This window comes from Pygocentrus nattereri, chromosome 8 (genome assembly GCF_015220715.1).
Source record: "Pygocentrus nattereri isolate fPygNat1 chromosome 8, fPygNat1.pri, whole genome shotgun sequence".
NCBI classification, from domain to species: domain Eukaryota; kingdom Metazoa; phylum Chordata; class Actinopteri; order Characiformes; family Serrasalmidae; genus Pygocentrus; species Pygocentrus nattereri.
The window spans coordinates 42,767,848-42,787,987 of NC_051218.1; the positions used below are offsets into that span (position 1 = coordinate 42,767,848).

Here is a 20,140-nt window from a genome sequence, read left to right on the forward strand (position 1 = left end):
GAATTCAGGGGGGGTGAGTTTAATCCATTTTGGAAAAAGCCTTTAACATCTTTCTTCTTCTTCTTTCGGCTGCTCCCTTTAGGGGTCGCCACAGCAGATCATCTGCCTCCATCTTGCCCTATCCATTGCCTCCTCTACTTTCACACCAACCATCTCCATGTCCACCTTCACTACATCCATAAACCTTCTCTGAGGTCTACCTCTTCTCCTTGTACCCGGCAGCTCCATCTCCAACATTCTTTGCCCAATATATCCACTATTCCTCCTCAATACATGTCCAAACCATCTCAACCTGGCCTCTCTGGCTTTATCTCCAAACTGCTCCACCTTCACCGTCCCTCTGATCTGCTCATTCCTAATAATAAGCCTTTAACATAAAATGTGGAAAAAGTGAAGCGCTGGGAATTCTTTCCGGATGCACTGTATATCATATACACCGATCAGGCAGAACATTATGATCATGGTGGACCATTCTCGGCACTGCACTAACACTGACGTGGTGTGTTGCGCTGGTACGAGTGGATCAGACACAGCACTGCTGCTGGAGTCTTTAAACACTGTGTCCACTCTATTAGACACTCCTGCTTTGTCGGTCCACCTTGTAGGTGTAAAGACAGAGATGGTAGCTCATCTGCTGCTGCACAGTTTGTGTTAGTCATCCTCTAGTCCTTCATCAGTGGTCCCAGGACGCTGTTGGCTGGACATGTTTGATTGGTGGACTATTCTCAGTCCAGCAGTGACACTGCTGTGTCTGATCCACTCAGACCAGCACAACACGTCGGTGTTACTGCAGTGCTGAGGATGGAACACGGAGCTGGTCATAACGTGACGCCTGATCGGTGCAAATCTGGTGTTTTGGAGAGTCACTCAGAGGGAAAACCCCGAACACTTGGTCTCCGCAGCAGTACGGGTCGCTGTTGGCTCGTTTACGGTCTCCTATAGTTCATGTTTTCCTTTGAAAAAGAGGCTCCGAGCTCTGGCTGGACTGACTTGGCTGCTCGCATTTCGGGAGTACGTAGACAAGCTCGTCTTATTATTTTAACAGTGTGGTGTTAAACACTTCGTTCTGCCGTACTGTCTGACCAACAGTATTGTCCAAAGAAAAGTGGCAGAAACGGTAGAAAATAAAAAGACGCCAGGTTAGCTTGCTGGCGAGCTAACCCCTTAGCTTAGTGCTCTGCTTTGTCCTGAGTGCATTTGGCTGGTTAAGTTAGCTGAACTGCGCTCAAGAAACGCGGTAAATGCTTAGTATTAGTTCTCCGGCTGTACACTGCGGCTCAGCAGTAAATTAAAGTCGAATTTGTTTTTTACGTTTACCGAGGACAATGTAAATAGCTCACCTAGCTTAGCTCGTTAGCTCCGGGACCTACTAGCTAGCTTAGCTTAACGTCGTTTAGTTACCGCTAGCTGGTGTTATGGTTTCTCCCGAAATGGTGGGTTATAAGTGACCTCTTTCAATTGCTTTGGCCGATATCTACACCAGTGTGAACACACAGAAAGCTTGGCCAGCTGTTCTCCCGTTTACAGAACAGAAACCAGTCGTTGGCTTCAGATTTGGTTAGCTGGGTACTGAATTTGGACGTTGTTGTTGTTTTCTGACTACGCCGCAGTAGTGCAGCTAATTCAAGCGAAACCCCACACGCTTTTCTAAAAGTCTGCCTAAAAAAAACGTTTAACATGTCTGTAAAATGATTCAGAGTTGTTTGGTGTGATATGCTTCGTCCTAGACGCAGAGTTGTTCAAAGTGGTAGTGACGTCTGAGGAGTCAAACGTCTCTAAATGCTTCCTCACATAAAGTTATTACAGGGCACGGTTATGAATAAACAGCCTGATGTCTGAGACTTTGGTGGCAATCTGCTTAGATTAAGGCAGTCATAGTGGAAGGTGTAGTGTAGTGGGTAACAACTTTTGCCTTCTAAGCTGTGGACTAGGGTTCAGTCCCCTGCCTGGACAAGCACCCTACACTATACCAATAAGAGTCATTGGGCAAGACTTCCAACACCACCTTCACCCACCTGTGTAAAAAATGATCAAATCGTAAGTCACTCTGGATAAGAGTGTCAGCCTAATGTAAAGTGTACAAGAAAGGTGCGCTACGGCAAGACTGTCCCCAAAGAAAGCTTTTTTCCTCAGATTGACCACTACTTTACTATCCGCACCATTACAGGTAAAAACCTCGGATGATGTGGATGGTCACTGGTGGGTTTGGGTAGTTAATAAATCGGCTGCATTTCTGATAATGTAGACATTGGGACCCGTTGTTCCCGTCATCAGCACCACTGTAAAGTTTTGTAAGAAACCCGAATTGGTACTTTGTCTGCAAGTAAGCCACATGACATCAGGCCACTCTGAATGATTTTGCTCATGTCTTAAAAGCACTGAACTGTTCAGAAATTTTGGGGGGGAAAAAAAAATCACTGGAACTGTTTTTAAGTCTGTGCCATGATGAATAGGACTAGCTAAAGACAGTCGTTTCTTCTTGTGTTTTCAGCAGCTGTTGTTCACACCCTGGGTTTGTTGGAGACGGTGAGAAGCTCGATTGGTGTACTTGCCATCAATGTGTGCTTCCCATTCTGCATAGTAGCTTCATTTTTCTAACCACAGCACACAATATGAGTAACGTGGTGAGTAGTTTTATGCGTTTGTGCACAAGAGCATGAAACATGAGTCATTTATTTCACGTAAGAGCCCAATCCTTTAGGCCACAGTTCTGTACAGTTTGTTGTAACACACCTGATAAACTGTAACATTAACACCAATAGGGTTATTTGGTGATCTTGAGTTGTATGGAATCTATACTTGCCTACAGATCTCAAAAGCTGTGGAACATCTGGATATAGTTCTATTCATCAAATAATGTTAGTGAAGGCTCTAAACCAGTGGCCACCAGCCTTCTTCCTGGAGATGTACTTTCAAGCAGAGTTCAGTTTTAATCTGAGTCTAAAATGATGCCTCCTCCTTATCTAACACTGACGTATCTGATGCTGCCTTCAAGTCCTGTCGGAAATATCGTAATTACGAGATGAGCGCACATGAACGCCACCACAATGTCGTATTTAATAGTGGGAAACTGGGATTTTTCATGGAGCCCAGAGTTTCCGAGTTGGCCGCATGACGACAAAAAAGTAATGATAGCCGCTGAAGAACTGGCCGTATTTCAGTTATTAATCAGCGCCAGCATTTGCACTGCAGGCTCAAACCATCCACACATGGAAGTACAGATATAGGCACACGTTATATGATTCATCTAGCTGCATTAAAACGTTACTCTTCTCATAAGCGTCCTCTGCTCTTCACTCTGTTGCAGTAACGCAAAATACACAGACTCTCTTTAATGACAGAAAAACAAAACTGGCTTATTTCCAACCAAAACCACCGGAACACAAATCAAGTCATATTGCAACCTCCAAAGTCATAAGTAGGAACATCCGAGGAGGACGTGAAGGCAGCATGATTGTCAGTCAAGAACGGCTGAAGTTGTTAATTAGGTTGAGCAGGTGTGGTAGATTGGTTGGGATTACGCTTTGCTGGAGGGCAGATCTGTAGGATCTGTAGGTTCTTTAGAACTGGGGGAAAGAAAAACAAACAAACAGTCTCTAGATGTTTTCTTATGCTCTGTTCTCCCTAGAGCATATTGTCCTTTTTCCTTGTACAATTAATTACCAGTTACAATTAATCACCAGCAGGGAACCAGGAGTGGTGGCTTCAGGAAAAACTTAAGAAGGTGCAGTGAGATACTTGAGGACCAGCACTGGGAAACTCTGCTCTCTCAGCGAACTTTAAATAAAATTTTTTTTTTTTTTTTTTTTTTTTTTTTTTTTTTTTGTATATTAATGGATTAATTTATAGACTCAGAGGAAAAGACGGTCCGGTTCCACATCGTGTTCCCGACGCAATAACAAAAGGACTAGGACTCAGATGGCTCAGACGATCATGGAAACCATTGATGTGATAGAAAGCGACAGACTAAGCAGTGAGTGGATTTTGACCAGTTTTGTTAAATCGCTGTATGGTTGCTTTTCCACTACTGAGCCAAATGGTTCTCGGGGCCGTACCGCACTGGTCCAGACTCATGCGACCAGTTACGGTTTCTGTTTCCATCTGTTGTACCACTAAGTCAGAACCGGGAAATACTCAAGCGCACCCTCATTTGTTTATCCTTTAAATGGGCGTTATTTGAGCACCTGTTAATGAAACAGCCTGCACTGCTGTGGGTTTTACCTGTAGCTGGACATTGGCATTAGTGTCACCTGGCAGGGTGCAACTCAAAGCACCACAGAACAGTTCTGTTTGTTTCTGCCACTTCAACAGCCATCATTCGAATTTGTGCTCTCAGATGAAAGTCTTTGTCCTCTAAACCCCTGTTTTTAAGCATTGGTTCGCTACAGCTGAGCCCGTACTGCAGTGGGAGGCACCCTGTACTTGCGTTAGCTCAGCCTGGCAGGCTACAGCTTAAAGCACTAACAGAGCAGGTGCAGTTTATTATTATTATTATTATTATTATTATTAATTGACCCTTATTAGTCCCACAACGGGGAAATTTCACCCGTCCGTGAAGTGAAACACCACATACACTCTAGTGAGACTAGGGGGCAGTGAACACACTTGCCCGGAGCGGTGGGCAGCCCATTCTGCAGTGCCCGGGGAGCAGTTGGGGGTTAGGTGTCTTGCTCAAGGACACCTCAGTCATGGACTGTCGGCACTGGGGATCGAACCGGCAACCTTCCGGTCACATGGCTGGTTCCCTAACCTCCAGCCCACGACTGCCAGCGTTCTGTCTCTCCGACACTGATCAGTCGACTTTGCTCTCGCTGTTTACTTCTTATATCATACTTGTGATTTCAGAGCAGTTGGTCAAATCAAACCTGCACTGTGGTGTTTGGATCTCTTTAGCTAAAGTTAGCTAGGAGGGAGGAGCTGGCTAGCATTAGCTTAGCTAGCAGGCTCCAGCTTCAGACACCAGAGAAGAGGTTAATTTCAGCTTTCAGTCCCTCTAACATCAGCCACTCGACTCGGCTTCCTCAGATATGAGTCATTATTTTACATCTACGTTCACAGCATTTAGCAGACGCTCTTATCCAGAGCGACTTACAAGAAGTGCTTTGTCTGTCTAGAGAAAGTGTCTCTGCTAGTTACCAACAGGTTAGAGAGAAAGACGGTCCTGAGCTCAGATACTGCTAGAAACAAAACGTCACTGTTGATACAGAGAGAAAAGGAGCAGATTTGAGCACAGAACTCTGTGCAATACACTGCAGTAAACTACAAAACAGTGTAATATAATAAAATATAATATTTAAGTGCAGCACAATACATTACAATCAATACTTAATTCAGTGCTCATTTAAGTGCTGTGTAAACAGACGGTCTTCAGTCTGCGTTTGAAGACTCCGCTGTTCGGACAGCCAGTGGGAGTTCATTCCACCACCTGGGTGCCAGTACAGAGAACATTCTCAACGCTTGTCTTCCACGCGCCTTGAAGGATGGCGGGTCAAGCCGAGCTGTGCTCGAAGCTCGTGGTTCAGTTCGAGATTTCACCATTACCATCAAGCAGGTCAGGGCTGGTCCATTTTTGACTTTGTAGGCCAGCATTAGGGTTTTAAATCTGATGCGTGCAGCTACAGGGAGCCAGTGAAGGCAGCCCAGCAGTGGGGTGACGTGGCTGAATTTGGGGAGATGAGCCGTGCTGCCACATTCTGGATGAGTTGCAGGTCTTTATGGCCGCACGGGAAGACCAGGTTTTAGATTGGAGCTTTGATGTTTATTGAATGGAGTTAAAATTGTGCACTGCTTTCATTTATTTGAGCAAACTGAATTTATTTGAATGCTTTCAGGTTTGAAGTCGCGCAGCTGGATGCTGTGACACAATACGATATAAACATGGAACCCATCAGCGTCGCATGGTTTTTAAGTGTTCCACACTGAACTGTGTCCATGTGGAAATGCCACTGGAACAGTCGTCCACCGTGCTCAGAACCGTTCGGCCCCGCAGTGGAAAAGAGGCCTATGAGTTCCATGACGTGTATCAAATTTCATACTCACAAATTTGAGAGAAGAGCAAAATAAAGCATAAGGCGTTTTGTTCACTTTTCTATTTGCCTTTTCTGTCTTTTTCTTATGAAGGTGAAGAGGTGGTAGACTTAACCTGTGAAGGATCAGAGCCAGCTGTGGTTGACCTCACCAATAACGATTCTGTTGTGGTTAGTTCTCACCTTACCTACCAATTGAAAATAATTACGTTGACAGTTATTTTCTCTGACAAGCCCTTTTCCCCTGAACACCCTTGGTTGTGTTGTATGTGATATTTTGGAAATTGTTTCATGTTTTCTCCCCTCCATCTTTTTTCTTTTATCCGGGCTAATTAATGTCTCATCGCTTTGTGGAAATCAGCTTGTGGAGGAAGGTAATTAACCTCGTCACTGTTTTAATTGTATGATATGTCGGACTGTTGTCACTCTCTTTTTACCCTTAGCTTGTATAGGAAAAAGCCAGCATTAAATGGTAGATGTCCATTTGCTTATAACTTTGAAACCACCTCCTTGTTTCTACACTTAATGTCCATTTTATCAGCTGCACTTACTATATAGATGCACTTTGTAGTTCTCAGATTACAGAACGTAGTCCGTCTGGCTCTGATACTTTGTTAGCTCCCTTTTACCCAGTTCTTCAATGGTCAGAACCACCACAGAGTAGATATCGTTTGGGTGGTACCTACCAACCTTGTTGGCCCACCTTGAAGATGTAAACTCAGAGACGATAGCTCATCTGCTGCTGCACAGTTTGTTAGTCGTTCCTTTATCAGTGGTCATAGGATGCTTCCCACAAGGTGACAGGGGGCTAACAAAGTATGCAGAGAAACAGGTGGGCTACAGTCTGTAACTGTAGAACTGCAAAGTGTTGGATGGGAAATGAGGCTGATCAAATGGACAATGGGCCTCATTCACTGCCTGTTCTTAAGAAGAAACATCTTAAATCCCACTGATTTTTTCTTACGACCTTTCTCAAGAACAAATCTAAGATAAAATCTGAAGATATTTGGTGAATGAGGCCCAATGAGTGTTTAAAAAAAAAAAGGAGGTGGTTTAATGTTATGGTTGATCTGTATGTGCATGCCCCCCCCCCCTCTTTTGTTGAAATATTTAAAGTGTGAAATATTTGTGTATAAAGTGTATAAAATATAAAGTGTGAAATATTTAAAGTTTCATTGTTTTGACTAGGTACTCAGAGCAGACGTGCACAGAGCACAGAGAGTTACGTTTTGAGCAGTGATGAGGAGGAAGAGCCGAGTCTAAGTCTCAGTCCTGCTTTACTGTCGTCGCTACATGCTAGTAGCAGAGCCAGGTAAACCTCTTACCATATCGGGATGAAGTTGTAAAGGTGTCTTCTGCTTGTTGTCCAGCATCACCTCTAATGCCTCAATAACATCTTTTAGTAATAGTTGTTTCTCTTCCTATGTACAGTGCCTAAACGTTTGTAGACACTTTCTCATCTAGCATTTCTTCTGAAATTAATGGTAATAATAGTTTGTCCCCTTTTTCCTGCAATAATGACTTCTTTGCTTCTTGGAAGCTTTGCGCTAGATGTTTGAACAGGGCTGTGGTCAGGTACTGATGTTGGCTCCTTCGAAGGCTACTTAGACATGGGAAGGCTGAACTGAAACGAGACGGTCTGCTCTACGGCGGATTTTCTGCTTGCGTCGCAGCACTGCTGTTCCCGACCTTATGGTTGTGCCCCAAAACACTGTTCTTTTAAAGTTTTTTAAAGATGGAGCCACAAACTTTGATTTGAGTTGTTTTCATGTATTAGAGCTGGATATGCTTTACCGCCGACGACTGCTGAGATTTTTTTTCTTTCATTTGTATCTTTAGCCATTTGCCTCAGTTAAAACCCAATACTATAAATATATTTAACTTGTATTTGAGTGTAGTCTTCAGCCACCGTTTGCTCCTCTGTTGATCCACCGTATTCTTGAATCCTCGCCAGCGCGCAGTGAACCTCGGGGTATGTTGGCTGGCGAAGGATGTGCCCGTTGGATCAGTGTGACGCAGTTGGCCTTCAAATGTAGCCTCCAAAGGACACAGCCCCTGAACTGAGACAAACGGACTGTATTCACTAAAAAAGGATGTCTACAAACTTTGGGACGCACAGCGTAGCTTCTTGCCATAACACTCATTGTAGCGGAGTTTGAGTATGTTGCATTTGTCACGGTGTAAACTTTTTTAAGGAACTGCTCAGCAAGAAATCTCATTTACGTGATTGACTGCATGAGGTAACTAGACAGTCAGTCAAGACGAGTCCAAATTTAGCTTTGTACGCTTAGAGCAGGAGCTGCTAAGCTAACGTTGCTATCAAACTCTTGAGGTCAATAGTCTCCCATACTGTTAGCCTGAATACATGCTTAAAACTTTCCTGGACCTGCTCAAACTGTCCGTCTTAATACATGTCAAAGTAGTTTAGAAGATATGCTTCACTATGAACTATGACAGTGGACATCCTTGTCTTCCTGTAGCTGCATACATCAATCTGGCATAACATTATGAGCACCCCCTTCTTTCTACACTCGCTGTCCATCTTATCAGCTCCACTTACTGTATAGCTGCACTCTGTAGTTCTACAGTTACAGACTGTAGTCCATCTGTTTCTCTGATACTCTGTTACCCTGTTCTTCAGTGGTCAGGACCCCTGTGGACCCTCACAGAGCAGGTACTATTTGGGTGGTGGATCATTCTCGGGCACTGCAGTAACACTGACATGGTGGTGGAGTGTTAGTGTGTGTTGTGCTAGTCTGAGTGGATCAGATACAGCAGTGCTGCTTGAGTTTTTGAACACTGTCCACTCACTGTCCACTCTATTAGACACTCCTACCTTGTCAGTCCATCTTGTAGATGTAAAGTCAGAGACGACAGCTCGTCTGCTGCTGCACAGTTTGTGTTGGTCATCCTCTAGTCCTTCATCAGTGCCCCCAGGGCGCTGCCCCCAAGACGCTGCTGGCTAGATATTTTTGGTTGGTGGACTATTCTCAGTCCAGCAGCGACACTGAGGTGTTTAGAAACTCCAGCAGCACTGCTGTGTCTGATCCACTCACACCAGCAAAACGCACACTAACACACCACCACCCTGTCAGTGTTACCACAGTGCTGGGAATGATCCACCACCCCAATAGTGTACCTACTCTGTGAGGGTCCATGGGGGGTCCTGACCACTGAAGAACAGAGTATCAAAGAAACAGATGGACTACAGTCTGTAACTGTAGAACTACAAAGTGCAGCTATACAGTAAGTGGAGCTGATAAAATGAACAATGAGCGTAGAAACAAGGAGGTGGTCTTAATGTTGTGCCTGATCGGGTATGTATCTGAGTTAATTTGTTTGGTGTGTAGTCTGTAAATTGGATTTGGTACAGCTGTAATTTTAGAATATAATTTTACACCATACCTCTGTGCTGAAAATGAAAACAGAACCCATGTCAGTCATTGGTGTGCTGTCATTTACAGGTCTACGCCAGGAGCTGTTAGTTGCCCTGTGTGCATGGATGCTTATGCAGAGGTAAAAAATATATATATATATTCAGTCCTATTTACTGCATATGTGAGCTGTTTATTGTATTAAGCTGCATTAGCCATATTACAGTGTTTGTCCACGCGCCGAACTCTTTACCATTCTTCCCACAGGTCATCGAGAGTGGCCGACTCATGGTGTCCACCAAATGTGGCCACCTCTTCTGCAGTCAATGCATCCGTGACTCCCTGGCCCGAGCTCACTCATGTCCCACCTGCAGAAAGAAACTGACTCACAGGCAGTATCACCCGATTTACATCTGACCAGTCGAGGGAAGATGTACTTCAACTGACCTATGTGATCTGACCAGCGCACTTTCAGAACCCGTTTGTATGTCTCTGCCAAATTGCTTATTTAAAGGCTCTTGTGAAGCATCACCTGGACCTTGTAGTTTCATTGACGGTAATAGTGGTTTAATAGTTCAATGCCAACAAAAAATCCACCTTTTCGAGAAGAATAAGACTCCAGGAACAAGAGGAGGCCAAGTCCTTGCTGAAGCATTGTTTTTTCACACCGTCCATATTTAAGCTGCACTTAACATTTAGGCATTTGGGTTTTTTTCTGTTTAGAAATGGGTTCATAATATGCTATAAAGAATTTTCTTCAGGAATCAAGAGACTCTACTGACTGAGTTTTGGGAGGAAAGCCGGATACTGCTGAGTCAGCCCATGTCAGTTTACTACTCATGTCTAGCCGTCATATTTAGAGCTGGTTTTCCAGACAAGGGGTTAAACATGGTCTTGGGCACAGCTGCGGTGTCACTGGCGAATCACTGTCAGATTCTTTCTTGGGCTTAATCTGAGTCTGGGAAACTGGCCCAAAAGGATTTAAAATTGGCCGTAGGTTGTGTGGTTTGGGGCGACATTCCTTTTAGCTGTCTGAATAAAAACTTGTGAGCTTTGTTATCCGCTTTTGTAATTGCGAAATGTAAAAAATGCGGGTGCAGTTTGGTTTGTTCTTCCTTTTATCCATTAATTGTAAATATGTGTGTATTTAATGTACAAAGGTCTGTAAGTTAAGGTCTATTCCAGTACAATGGTAAACGGAGCTTGTTTCAATAAAATTATGCTATGCTTAGTTGTTGTTGTTGTTATGGAAAGCCATACAGGATCATATAACAGAAAAAGACCAGATTAATTTGGAAGGCAGTCTAGTATACCTGTAGCATTCATAAAACAATTTTAGACTTACTCATTTGATAACATGAAAGCAAAATAGTTAATTTTATTCAGCCCCTTTTAGAGAAATGGGATGTAAAAGAAAAGTCAGGGGTGTTACAATGAATATACTGGGGTTAGTAGTCCATCTGTTTCTCTGATACTTTAACCTGTTCTTCAGTGGTCAGGACCCCCATGGACCCTCACAGAGCAGGTACCATTTGGGTGGTGGATCATTCTCAGCACTGCAGTAACACTGACATGGTGGTGGTGTTTGTGTGCTGTGCTGGCACGAGTGGATCAGACAGCAGTGCTGAGGATGACCGACACAAACTGCAGCAGATGAGCTATCATGTCTGACTTTACATCTACAAGGTGGACCGACAAGGTAGGAGTGTCTAATAGAGCGGACAGTGAGTGGACACAGTGTTTAAAACTCCTGCAGCACTGCTGTGTCTGATCCACTCGTACCAGCACAACACACAAACACATCACTGTCACGTCAGTGTTACTGCAGTGCCGAGAATGATCCACCACCCAAATAGTACCTGCTCTGTGAGGGTCCATGGGGGTCCTGACCACTGAAGAACAGGGTAACAGAGTATCAAAGAAACAGATGGACTACAGTCTGTAACTGTAGAACTACAGAGTGCAGCTATACAGTAAGTGGAGCTGATAAAGTGGACAGTGAGCGTAGAAACAAAGGTGGTCAGAATGTTATGTGTCGTTATTTAGAAGAACCGCTAGATGGCAGTATGTGTAAAAAATAAGCTCTGAGAAGTTGAGTCTTCAGTCATTGCCTTGAGCGGAGCTGAGCATGCTTCGCCTTTATTCAGTAAAATTTACTAAAATATCTCTTTATTTTAATATCGCATGAAGAACTGGACCTAACTTTGAAGCACAGAGTTTAAAAAAGCAGTGCGTTTTTATTCAGGCCGAATATTTCCATGGATGCAGTTTACCTGCAGTTAAAGGGGAATTCCAGTGATTTATCAAAATTTCGGTATTGTTTAAATGCTGAGATATAAACAAAGTCACCCCGAGCGGTTTAATGTGAAGCGGGCCGTTGGGGAGGATACGGACTCGAATGTCTTTACAGTGTTGGTGATGGGAACCAGACGTCGCAATGTTTATGATATAAACACAGCCACTTTATTTACAATCGAAATGACCAATGACCAGCATACGTGACTTCTGAGCCTTTATATGTAACGCTGATAACGGTAAAGGAAGGGTTTTAAAAAAAAGCTATTATAATAGCATTCAGCTCTTCAGACGTCTGGTTCCCTTCACCACCACTGTGAACAACTCAGACTAGTTTCTCCCATCAAACCACTGTGAGTTACTTTGCCTACATCGAAATCATTTCCCTAACAAGACCGACTACTATAAAACAAAGGGTGTTCCCCTTTAACGCGGCTCTGCAGAGCTTTCATTTGACTTTAATGACCTGAGGTGGACGTATGACCCCAGTGCTCATTGCGAATGCACAGGATGGACCTATTCTAGATGTGAAGTAGATCAGTGTGCCCAGTTCTTCTCATTTTCGGGTGGTAATGAGGAGGATAACCTGCAAAATAAATGTAAATAAAAATAAATACAATATTTTGTGCTCATCAGCGGCTTTTTTGGGCTGTTTATTTATTTATTTACTCGTTTGACAGCGCATGGTGGCTCATTCAGCCCAAAAACCAAACCTGGCTTTATGCATTGTCCTAGTATTTCTGGTCGCAGCTGGTACAGTGTGTGTACAGTGTAGGTACGTCCTTATCGGCGACGCGTCTGGATATCAACACACACTAGAGCGCGTTTGTGGAGAAGCTGCGCTCTGATTGGTCGGAAGTTGGCCGAGGGGCGGGGCTGGTGCCGCGGAGTGTGCGGCGCTGCTGCTCGGCTAAACCCCGAGCTAACGGCGCGGCGCGGGCGGCGAGTTTGAACAAACACCGCTGATTTGTACAGTCCTCCGGGCTGGGAGGAGCGCAGGCGCGACCCCGAAGCTCTTACGAAGCAGTCAGAGGGACGAATATCGACAAAGATTGCGCTGCGGGGGTCTGCAGGCTGCGGTTCGGTCCGGGGTGGGCTGTCATCCACAGACTGGTTCGATAACGTCCCCCGGCTGGCGAGCCACACTGGGGCAAAGTGGCTGTTTACCTCTCGCCAGACACTGAAGGAGGCGTCCCGGTTCGTATTCCGTGGATTATTATTATCCTGTTTTAATCATTGCTCGGATTCCCGAGGCGGCTGTCAGAGTAAACAGGCTGAAGTTCATTCGTCTGGCGCTTTGGAGGATGTAAGCATGGTCGATCTGTCAGTGGAGAAGAAATTCAGGGATTTTCTTAAGCGTTGGTAAGTTAAGTCTGTGCTTTGTGGTCTATTACTTCAGTATCAGTTCAGCATTTCAGCCTTTTTTGCTTTTAATTTCACTTGATTGCTCTCATCTCTTTGAAATAATGGGTAATAGTGAAGTTATGCAGTGGTATGCAGGCATATTTCAGGTATACAGATACTAAAAACCTGCTTATCATAATGTATAATTGTCATAAATGTTCTTGTTAGCCTGTTTTTTTTTTGACTGCAAGGAAGAACCACTTCCAGGCTTCTGAAACAGTGGACAACCTCTCAGACTTTCAATATGTTGAATGATTAACAGCTGGTTTTATTGTTACTGGTTACAAGACTGTAATCGTGCTACAGATTTCCTCAATGCCTTGACCTTCCTCCAAGGGAACGGTCTGTTAGAAATCATGAAACTGAGCTATAACTGGTCTTATGTTTACCCTCTATTAACCAGAGTTCAAGCTTTCTTTGCTTACCGAGTGCTTGTGTCTGATTCCCCCCCCAGATTCGAGCCGCAGAGGCCTTTTCTGTTCGTTTCTAAAGAATCATGGAACTTATATGGATTGTTTTTGTCCTTTTTGACATCATCTTCGTGACGGACGGCGCTCGGGGTGAGTGAAAGAGCTGTTTTCGTGCTAAGTGTCTGGACTAATAAATGACGAATAGAGTAGCCGGAGACGAAACAGGCCAAGGCTTCGCTGCCAAAAGCTATTACACAATGTATCATAACTTAACACACAGCCCATTCTTACATTCATAAAACATGACTGCGTAAAACACTAAGTTGGACCCTTTGGACACATTTTAGCACGTATCTGCCTGCATAGCTGAGCTTTAAACCTCAGATCTCGATGCTTGTTGTGCGCCTTTAGTGGCTTTTCAGGTGGAATTGTTCTCGTAGGATGACTTGGGTCAAATTGGTGTGGATTACCACCAAGCAAAATGTGACCGTTTCTTCCAGTTCACTTGAGATAAATCTCATCGTTTTTGTGCCTGTGGACAGAAAGTAGGCCTGGGCTCAAATGTGAGGGGTTAGTTTCGCACTGAAGTAAATACCTGCAGTGTTTAGTCTGTTTTTTTTTAAGTCTGAAACTCTGAATTTTTGCCTCATTTTATCAACACATAAGTCACTTTTCTGGTACCAACCGCTTAAATTGGTTTTGGGCAGTTGAAAAGGACGCTTAGAACTCAAAGGATAAACATATACAGCAGAGAGGCGTTTTATTTCCCCAAACTCCTTCATCCCAGCGAGCGCGCTGCGCTTGAAATTCAACCGGCCCCAACCCTCGAACCTCTCTCTTGAGTTCAGGACCAGGTTTGGAGCGTGAGACCTTTAAGAGCCTGTCCTCTGGCTTTGTTTCGCTGAATGCGATCCTCTCGCATTAGCCGCTCTCCGGCCTTCCTCTTTCTCGGCCCCCCGAAATGAGCCGCTGTTTTCCATTCAGCGGCGGCTGAATGCAGGCCCAGGCCGCTGATGGGGGAGCAGATAGCACAGCTCACTGACTGCACTCCATCAGGGCTGCAGGTGAAGCGTGAGCTAGTGGAGTCTCGCTTTTGCCCTTAGCATACGCCTCAGACTCAACAGCCTGTCGCCGAGACTGGCAGAGGAAGGATGGTTGGCGGGTGGGAGGGTGGAGGGGTTGGTTTTGGGAGGGGGGGAGTCAGAGGAAAGGGCAGAAAGAGGGAGCGAGAGAGAGAGGAGAGCGGCATCCGAGCAGAAGATCTGCCAGGGGGGCCCCGGAACAATGTGGCATTCACGGTCACATAGCCGTGGCCTTCACCGAGACGCTCAGCCTAAAGTAAACAAAAATGCCGCAAGCAAAGCGATTAGATTAGGGAGTTATGTTTGTTTGCGGCCATGCGGGGCGGCAGGTTTCCAGGCTTGTAAATCAGTGGCGGCGACTTGCTGCCTCGATTGTATCAGGACACGTACCCGTGGGCCGGTTTGATATGTTACACTTGATAGGGAGAAAGAAAAAAAAAGGGGGGGGGGTGACGAGACAAAAGTCTGTCTTGTTTATCACTCCAATCCCTGGCCAAATGGTGGTCATGTTACCCGGGGAATCAGATATTAAGAGAGTGCGGTCTCTTGCGTTTCAGAGTCGAGAGATTCAGCGAGCGAGTAGCTTGGCTTCCCTTCGCCTTTTCATTGGATGCTGCAGTTTCATAATGGACCTTGTTGCTTGGTAGCCCCAGTGTTGTCAGCTGTTTACTTGCATTTGTCAAAGTCTCAAACAAGGGGTCTTAGAAGGAGATATTTATGGATCCACTGCTGTCTCCCTAAAAAGGCCACGACTACGATTAAGCATGACTGTTTGAAGACAAGCTCGACTTAGAAGATCGAGGAGTAAAAAAGATGCCACAACAGGTTCTTTTAGCGAAGCCGTAGAACAGGGCTGTCCAAAGTGCGGCCCACAGACAGATTTTAATTGGCCCCTGCTTCTGAAAACGTATCGTATCAGATGAAGTTTAATAGTTCAGTAAATATTAACCCTTTCAGGTTGAACAAAAACGTGGCTACAGTGTGTTTATTTGATATGTGAAGAACTTTAACTAACAAAAGCCAAAAACGTATAGATTTTTGTTTACTTTGTCTCACAAATGATATTTTTTAAGTAAAACATGTGAATAGGAACATGATTGATGCATTAGACATGCTGTATTGTTTCTCTCATGGTGAAATGGTTCTTCTGATTGACGGAGAATGTGTTTTATTTCGCTGCTGTCGGAGCAAAACCTTGTATCTAAATTTTTTGTCAATTTAACGTTTTTTCAGTTTTTGACATGATCTGAAAACGCCGGTGGCTTTTTATGTTGTAAGTAAATTTCATGAAGAATGGACCAAATGAAAAACACTTGGAAAAAAGTCCATTGACTTACATTAAAAGTGACATTTTACTTATTTGTTGCAAGTACGTCTTGATCCAAACTGCTGTGAATAAACAATCCAACAATAAAAGAAGCCTCATGTATCTTTTATGCAGTGATAGGAAACAGCAGCTCACAGAAAGCTCAGATTCTATGCGCTGATATTTAGAAAATTTGGTATTTTGAGTCACTTTGTGAATAATATGTTGGCCCTCGGGTATTTAAGACAGTACAATCTGGCCCTCTTTGAAAAAAGTTTGGACGCTCCAGCCGTAGAAGAACCACTTTCGGTTCTCTAAGGAACTACGCTTGAAAAGGAGATTTGTGAATGGGGCGAACTTTTAAAAGGTTTAAAGAACCTATCTTAAAAGTGAAAGGGTTCTCAGAGGGTTGTTTAGTAAAGTCATTGCTTATATTCAGTGGTTCTTTTAGGTGTCAATGTTCTATTACCATGACAACTCAAAGATCTGAATGTTAAAATGGTTCTTTGCATTGTTAAATGGTTCCACGATAGGCAACCTGTTGTGTACAGTGCTTTCAAGAACCCTAATAGAAAATCTTTTTTGTTGCACTAAAATGGTTCTGTTATTGTTACAAGTTGGAGAACCTTCCTTTAGTACTACATTGAACTATTTTTGAATGGATCTATAGGTCCTATATCAATTAAAGTACTCTTCCCAGAACCTTTTTATCATGTGCAGGTTCTTCAAACTTCAAAAAGGTCTTTCATGCTCACATTTCTCATTTCCAAAAATAGTCTTTAATTAAAATTCAATAAGTCAAAGTCAAAGAAAATTTCCTCAACTAAAGGTCCAGAACATCATAATGTCTGTGATTCACTGCTACATACTGTTTACTGAAGTAGCCTAGTAGGAATATCAACATCTTATACAGTCAACAACTGAATGTCAATCAAATAAAATACAATTCAGTGATATTTCAACAATATTTATTGTCAGTTTTCTATTTTTAGAGCATGTCATGTAAAATAATGCAGCTCACTTTCTTCTCTGACTGCTGTTTCTCGCCTCGTCCCTCCTCTGTGTGATGTCACTCACTCCAGTCTCAGTAGCCACGTTTACATGCAGCCGAATAATCCATTAGTAATCCGACTAATAGCTCAATCGGAGTAGAATACGTCCATGTAAACACCTCAGTCGGAATAGTCTAGTCTGATTGAGGCCATTCAGAATCCAATTTCTGTCCGATTGAACGAGGTGGGTAATCCTGTAAATAATCCACTAAGTAGAAGAGTAATATCTGTGTAAATGCCTGTATCTGATTACATTCCCTCTCGGGAAGTTTAAGTAAGTTCTGCATGTGCGTCAGGTCACAGTGAGAGTTTATACCGTTCAACATGGTGGAGCAGAAACTGGTCTGCAGAGGAGACCTAGTTTATGCTCTGAGCTTTAAAAGACGGCGGTGGGACGGACGTCCAGCTTATGTGTCTCAGAACACGACGTCTTCCTCTCTGCCTTCTTTAATAAGGACATGTGAAGGACGTTTTCCTGAGTCTGACGTCAGTTTAAAGCAATTAAAAACACAATCACTGCTCACTGCTGCTCATCTCACTCTGACTGGACTCACGTGATGCTCGTTGTAATGGTAACGTTTACTCTAAGCGCTACTCCACGCATGCGTGTCATTTTGCATCAGATTATTTGTGGTGAGCATGTAAACAAAGATGTTCTATCAGATTGTTGAATAAAGTGAGCAAATAAACGCCTCAGTCTGAATCTGTAATCCAGTTGTATTCAGTCGGATTGGCAAAGCTCTTTGCATGTAAACACAGCCTGTGCTCATCGTAATGCACAGATCTGATTGGCTGAGCAGCATCACGTGTGATATTTACAATGCATGCGATTGGTCTGGGAGTCTCCCGGCTGCTAAAGCGGCACCGTAAATTTAGTAAAGTTACACTGATTAAAATAGGACCACAACATCGAAATGAAATAATTCTCCATAGTTTATCGGTTATAGGTCTTAGGTCCTGCATAGGACAGCGTCTGAGTCAGGCCTCGGACCACGGACCGCCTATTAGTGACCTCTGTTCTATAGCATTATGCACCACAGTGTGACATTAATGAGGGCACTGTGTGCGAAGTTACAAAGAGTATGTTTTATGGAAATACATTTTTTATTGGAAATGCAACTTTCCAAGAATTACTGATGTAAATACGCTGATGAAAGTCACTGCTTGGAGGAAGACAGATTAAAACTAATCAGTACTAGATGTTAAAACATCATTTACCCATGACCTTTTGTGTGTATTACATTATCCATCACTTACTGTACTTGCACCTGAACTGGCCAGCAGTAAATCAGAAAATTCCTCCATCATGTCTGTAGCAGTTTTAGCTTAAATCATTCACCAGACTTGGCAGCCCAGCAGGTCGGCACTGCAAATAGCCATCATCAGCCCAAATAGGTGGCTTTATTGCAAAGTGCTGTACTGAGGATTGATTGAGTCGTTACTCTTCGGTCTCCGCCACATGGGGACTACAGATGACTAATATTTTCCGTTTGCTTGCGGAAGTGTGGTTAGCATACGGCTGCCAGAGAGGCACACGGAATCGTTCGGCTTATGCAACGCTTCCGGGCCTGAGCATCTTCAAGCGGATGAATTAGAGTCTGACTCCATCCTCTGGCCGTTCCAGCTTGTGTGATTGCCGTGTTTTCCTGTGTGCTGTGTTTATGAAAAGCCAAGTCACTTTTGGCCCTGTAGCCAAACTTTAACAGTCCCACATGGAATTTGAGCAATTTGTTCGCATAATAATAAACTGAGTGTGTGTTTTTTTTTAAGAAGCAAAGTTGAATCGATGTCATTGTTTGTAAGATGCTGAAAAAAATGTGCTGGGGGAAAAAATGCTCTAAGCTTACACATGTACAGAGATATGGGACAGTATTGGTTCTTTATTCATAATAACTTGAACTTTAGGAAGTTTGATTGACTTCCGAAAGTTTCATGTTAAAGAATTTAGGAGAGATGTTCACTGTTAAAATGAATGTTCAGTGGGTTTAAAAAAACCCAGAGCGATTGTTGCAAATTCGAAGTTAAAAGGACCTTGACGTAGTGTAAGGTTCTAGATAATTCTTTAAGAGTTCCATCTAAAGCCATTTGTTCTGTGTATAACCACTTCATCCCTACTGGTTCTTTGCATGGTGAAGTGGTTCTTCTGATTGGTGGAGAATGTGTTTTATTTCGCTGCTGTGGGAATAAAACCTAACGCCTGTTCTTCTTTACATTGTGTGTGAATTTCATGATGAATGGAAGATAAAAAACGACACAGAAACACTTGGAGAAAAGGTTCCATCCAACTGGTTCCATTGACTTACGTTAAAAGCGAGGCATGTTTTTTCCTTCTCCAGGAAAGTTGCCATTTCGGAGCTTCAAGGTTTTGTCCCGACAACAGCGATATACTTTTACATAGAATCTTTTGGAAAATGGTTCTATATAGCACCTAAAAGGGTTCCACTATTGTCACAATCTCAGGCGAGATTGGTGCTATATAGAACCAGTTTTAACAGGGCTCTTTACAGAACCGTGTACAACACAATCTAAATCAATCCTGAAGAGCCATTTCACATTCAGTGATGTAGAGGTCTGGACTCTGGGGTAGCCAGTCTGTTGTTCTGAGATCAACAGGCCGGTCCTTTTCTCAGTAATGGCTTTTCAGCAGCTACACATCCTTTCAGACCTTTCAGATCTGAGCAAGTGAGGAGCTTGAGTTTCTCCTCTCCTTTAAAGACGAAAGTACTGTTTGTTTGATGGTGGCCGACCGTTTTGGTGGTCTGCCGGGTCTTGCACAGTTGTTTTCCGGTTGCACGGTATTTCTCTTTAATGTTTAATCATTTTTTTTGAGCTCCAGTTTTGGAACCTCCTGCTTTTTTCTCCCCTTTCACTTCCCCGTTCCTTACGCAAGCGGATTATCTTGCATCTAATCTCCTCAGAAATGTCTCCTGAAAAATGAATGGCTTCTACTTAATGGCTGTTATGACTGAAAGTTCAACAAGCGAAGGGCGGTCTCTCTCTTTTGCACGGCCTCTCGCTTCTCACTGTGTGTCCGTGGGACGTTGGAGCACGAGCTAAAGTGTTTGGAGGCGCCTGCTGTGTTGTTTATACTGACGTCGACCACCCTTGCAGCGCAAGATATTCCTGGAGATGTGGATCACCGGCTCAGCAGATCACACAATCAGAAGTGTCCTCCTAAAATAAATAACCGC

At 43.6% G+C, this 20,140-nt stretch overlaps 2 protein-coding genes across 4 annotated transcripts in view; both read left to right on the forward strand.

Moving 5' to 3' along the window:
* The first annotated feature begins 864 nt into the window (after window positions 1-864).
* Window positions 865-10,631, forward strand: rnf4 (ring finger protein 4). 3 transcript variants are annotated; one of them, XM_017716173.2, is made up of 8 exons: window positions 865-1,011; window positions 2,495-2,624; window positions 3,850-3,973; window positions 6,121-6,197; window positions 6,388-6,400; window positions 7,215-7,338; window positions 9,491-9,542; window positions 9,668-10,631. In XM_017716173.2, the coding sequence occupies exons 2-8, from the start codon at window positions 2,613-2,615 to the stop codon at window positions 9,815-9,817; spliced, it is 552 nt and encodes a 183-aa protein (XP_017571662.1). In that variant the 5' UTR covers window positions 865-1,011; window positions 2,495-2,612; the 3' UTR covers window positions 9,818-10,631. The 3 variants fall into 3 exon arrangements, with proteins under 3 accessions (XP_017571662.1, XP_017571661.1, XP_017571663.1); XM_017716172.2 differs by having other exon boundaries at window positions 889-1,011; window positions 2,492-2,624; XM_017716174.2 differs by lacking the exons at window positions 865-1,011; window positions 2,495-2,624 and adding an exon at window positions 3,250-3,724.
* Window positions 10,632-12,620: 1,989 nt separating this feature from the next.
* The window catches only part of fgfrl1a (fibroblast growth factor receptor like 1a), a 76,370-nt gene continuing 68,850 nt past the window's right edge, over window positions 12,621-20,140 (forward strand). Inside the window, exons 1-2 of the mRNA XM_017716171.2 lie at window positions 12,621-13,057; window positions 13,554-13,659. Of these exons, the coding sequence (XP_017571660.1) occupies window positions 13,596-13,659 (64 nt within the window). The 5' untranslated portion in view covers window positions 12,621-13,057; window positions 13,554-13,595. The remainder of the gene's footprint in view (window positions 13,058-13,553; window positions 13,660-20,140) is intronic.

What these genes read in the sequence shown, in the direction of transcription:
- rnf4 (XM_017716173.2), top strand. An exon ending in AGAAAGCGACAGACTAAGCA is followed by an intron (nt 3,974 to 6,120) that starts GTGAGTGGATTT and finishes TTTCTTATGAAG; the next exon opens with GTGAAGAGGTGGTAGACTTA. An exon ending in CATGCTAGTAGCAGAGCCAG is followed by an intron (nt 7,339 to 9,490) that starts GTAAACCTCTTA and finishes TGTCATTTACAG; the next exon opens with GTCTACGCCAGGAGCTGTTA.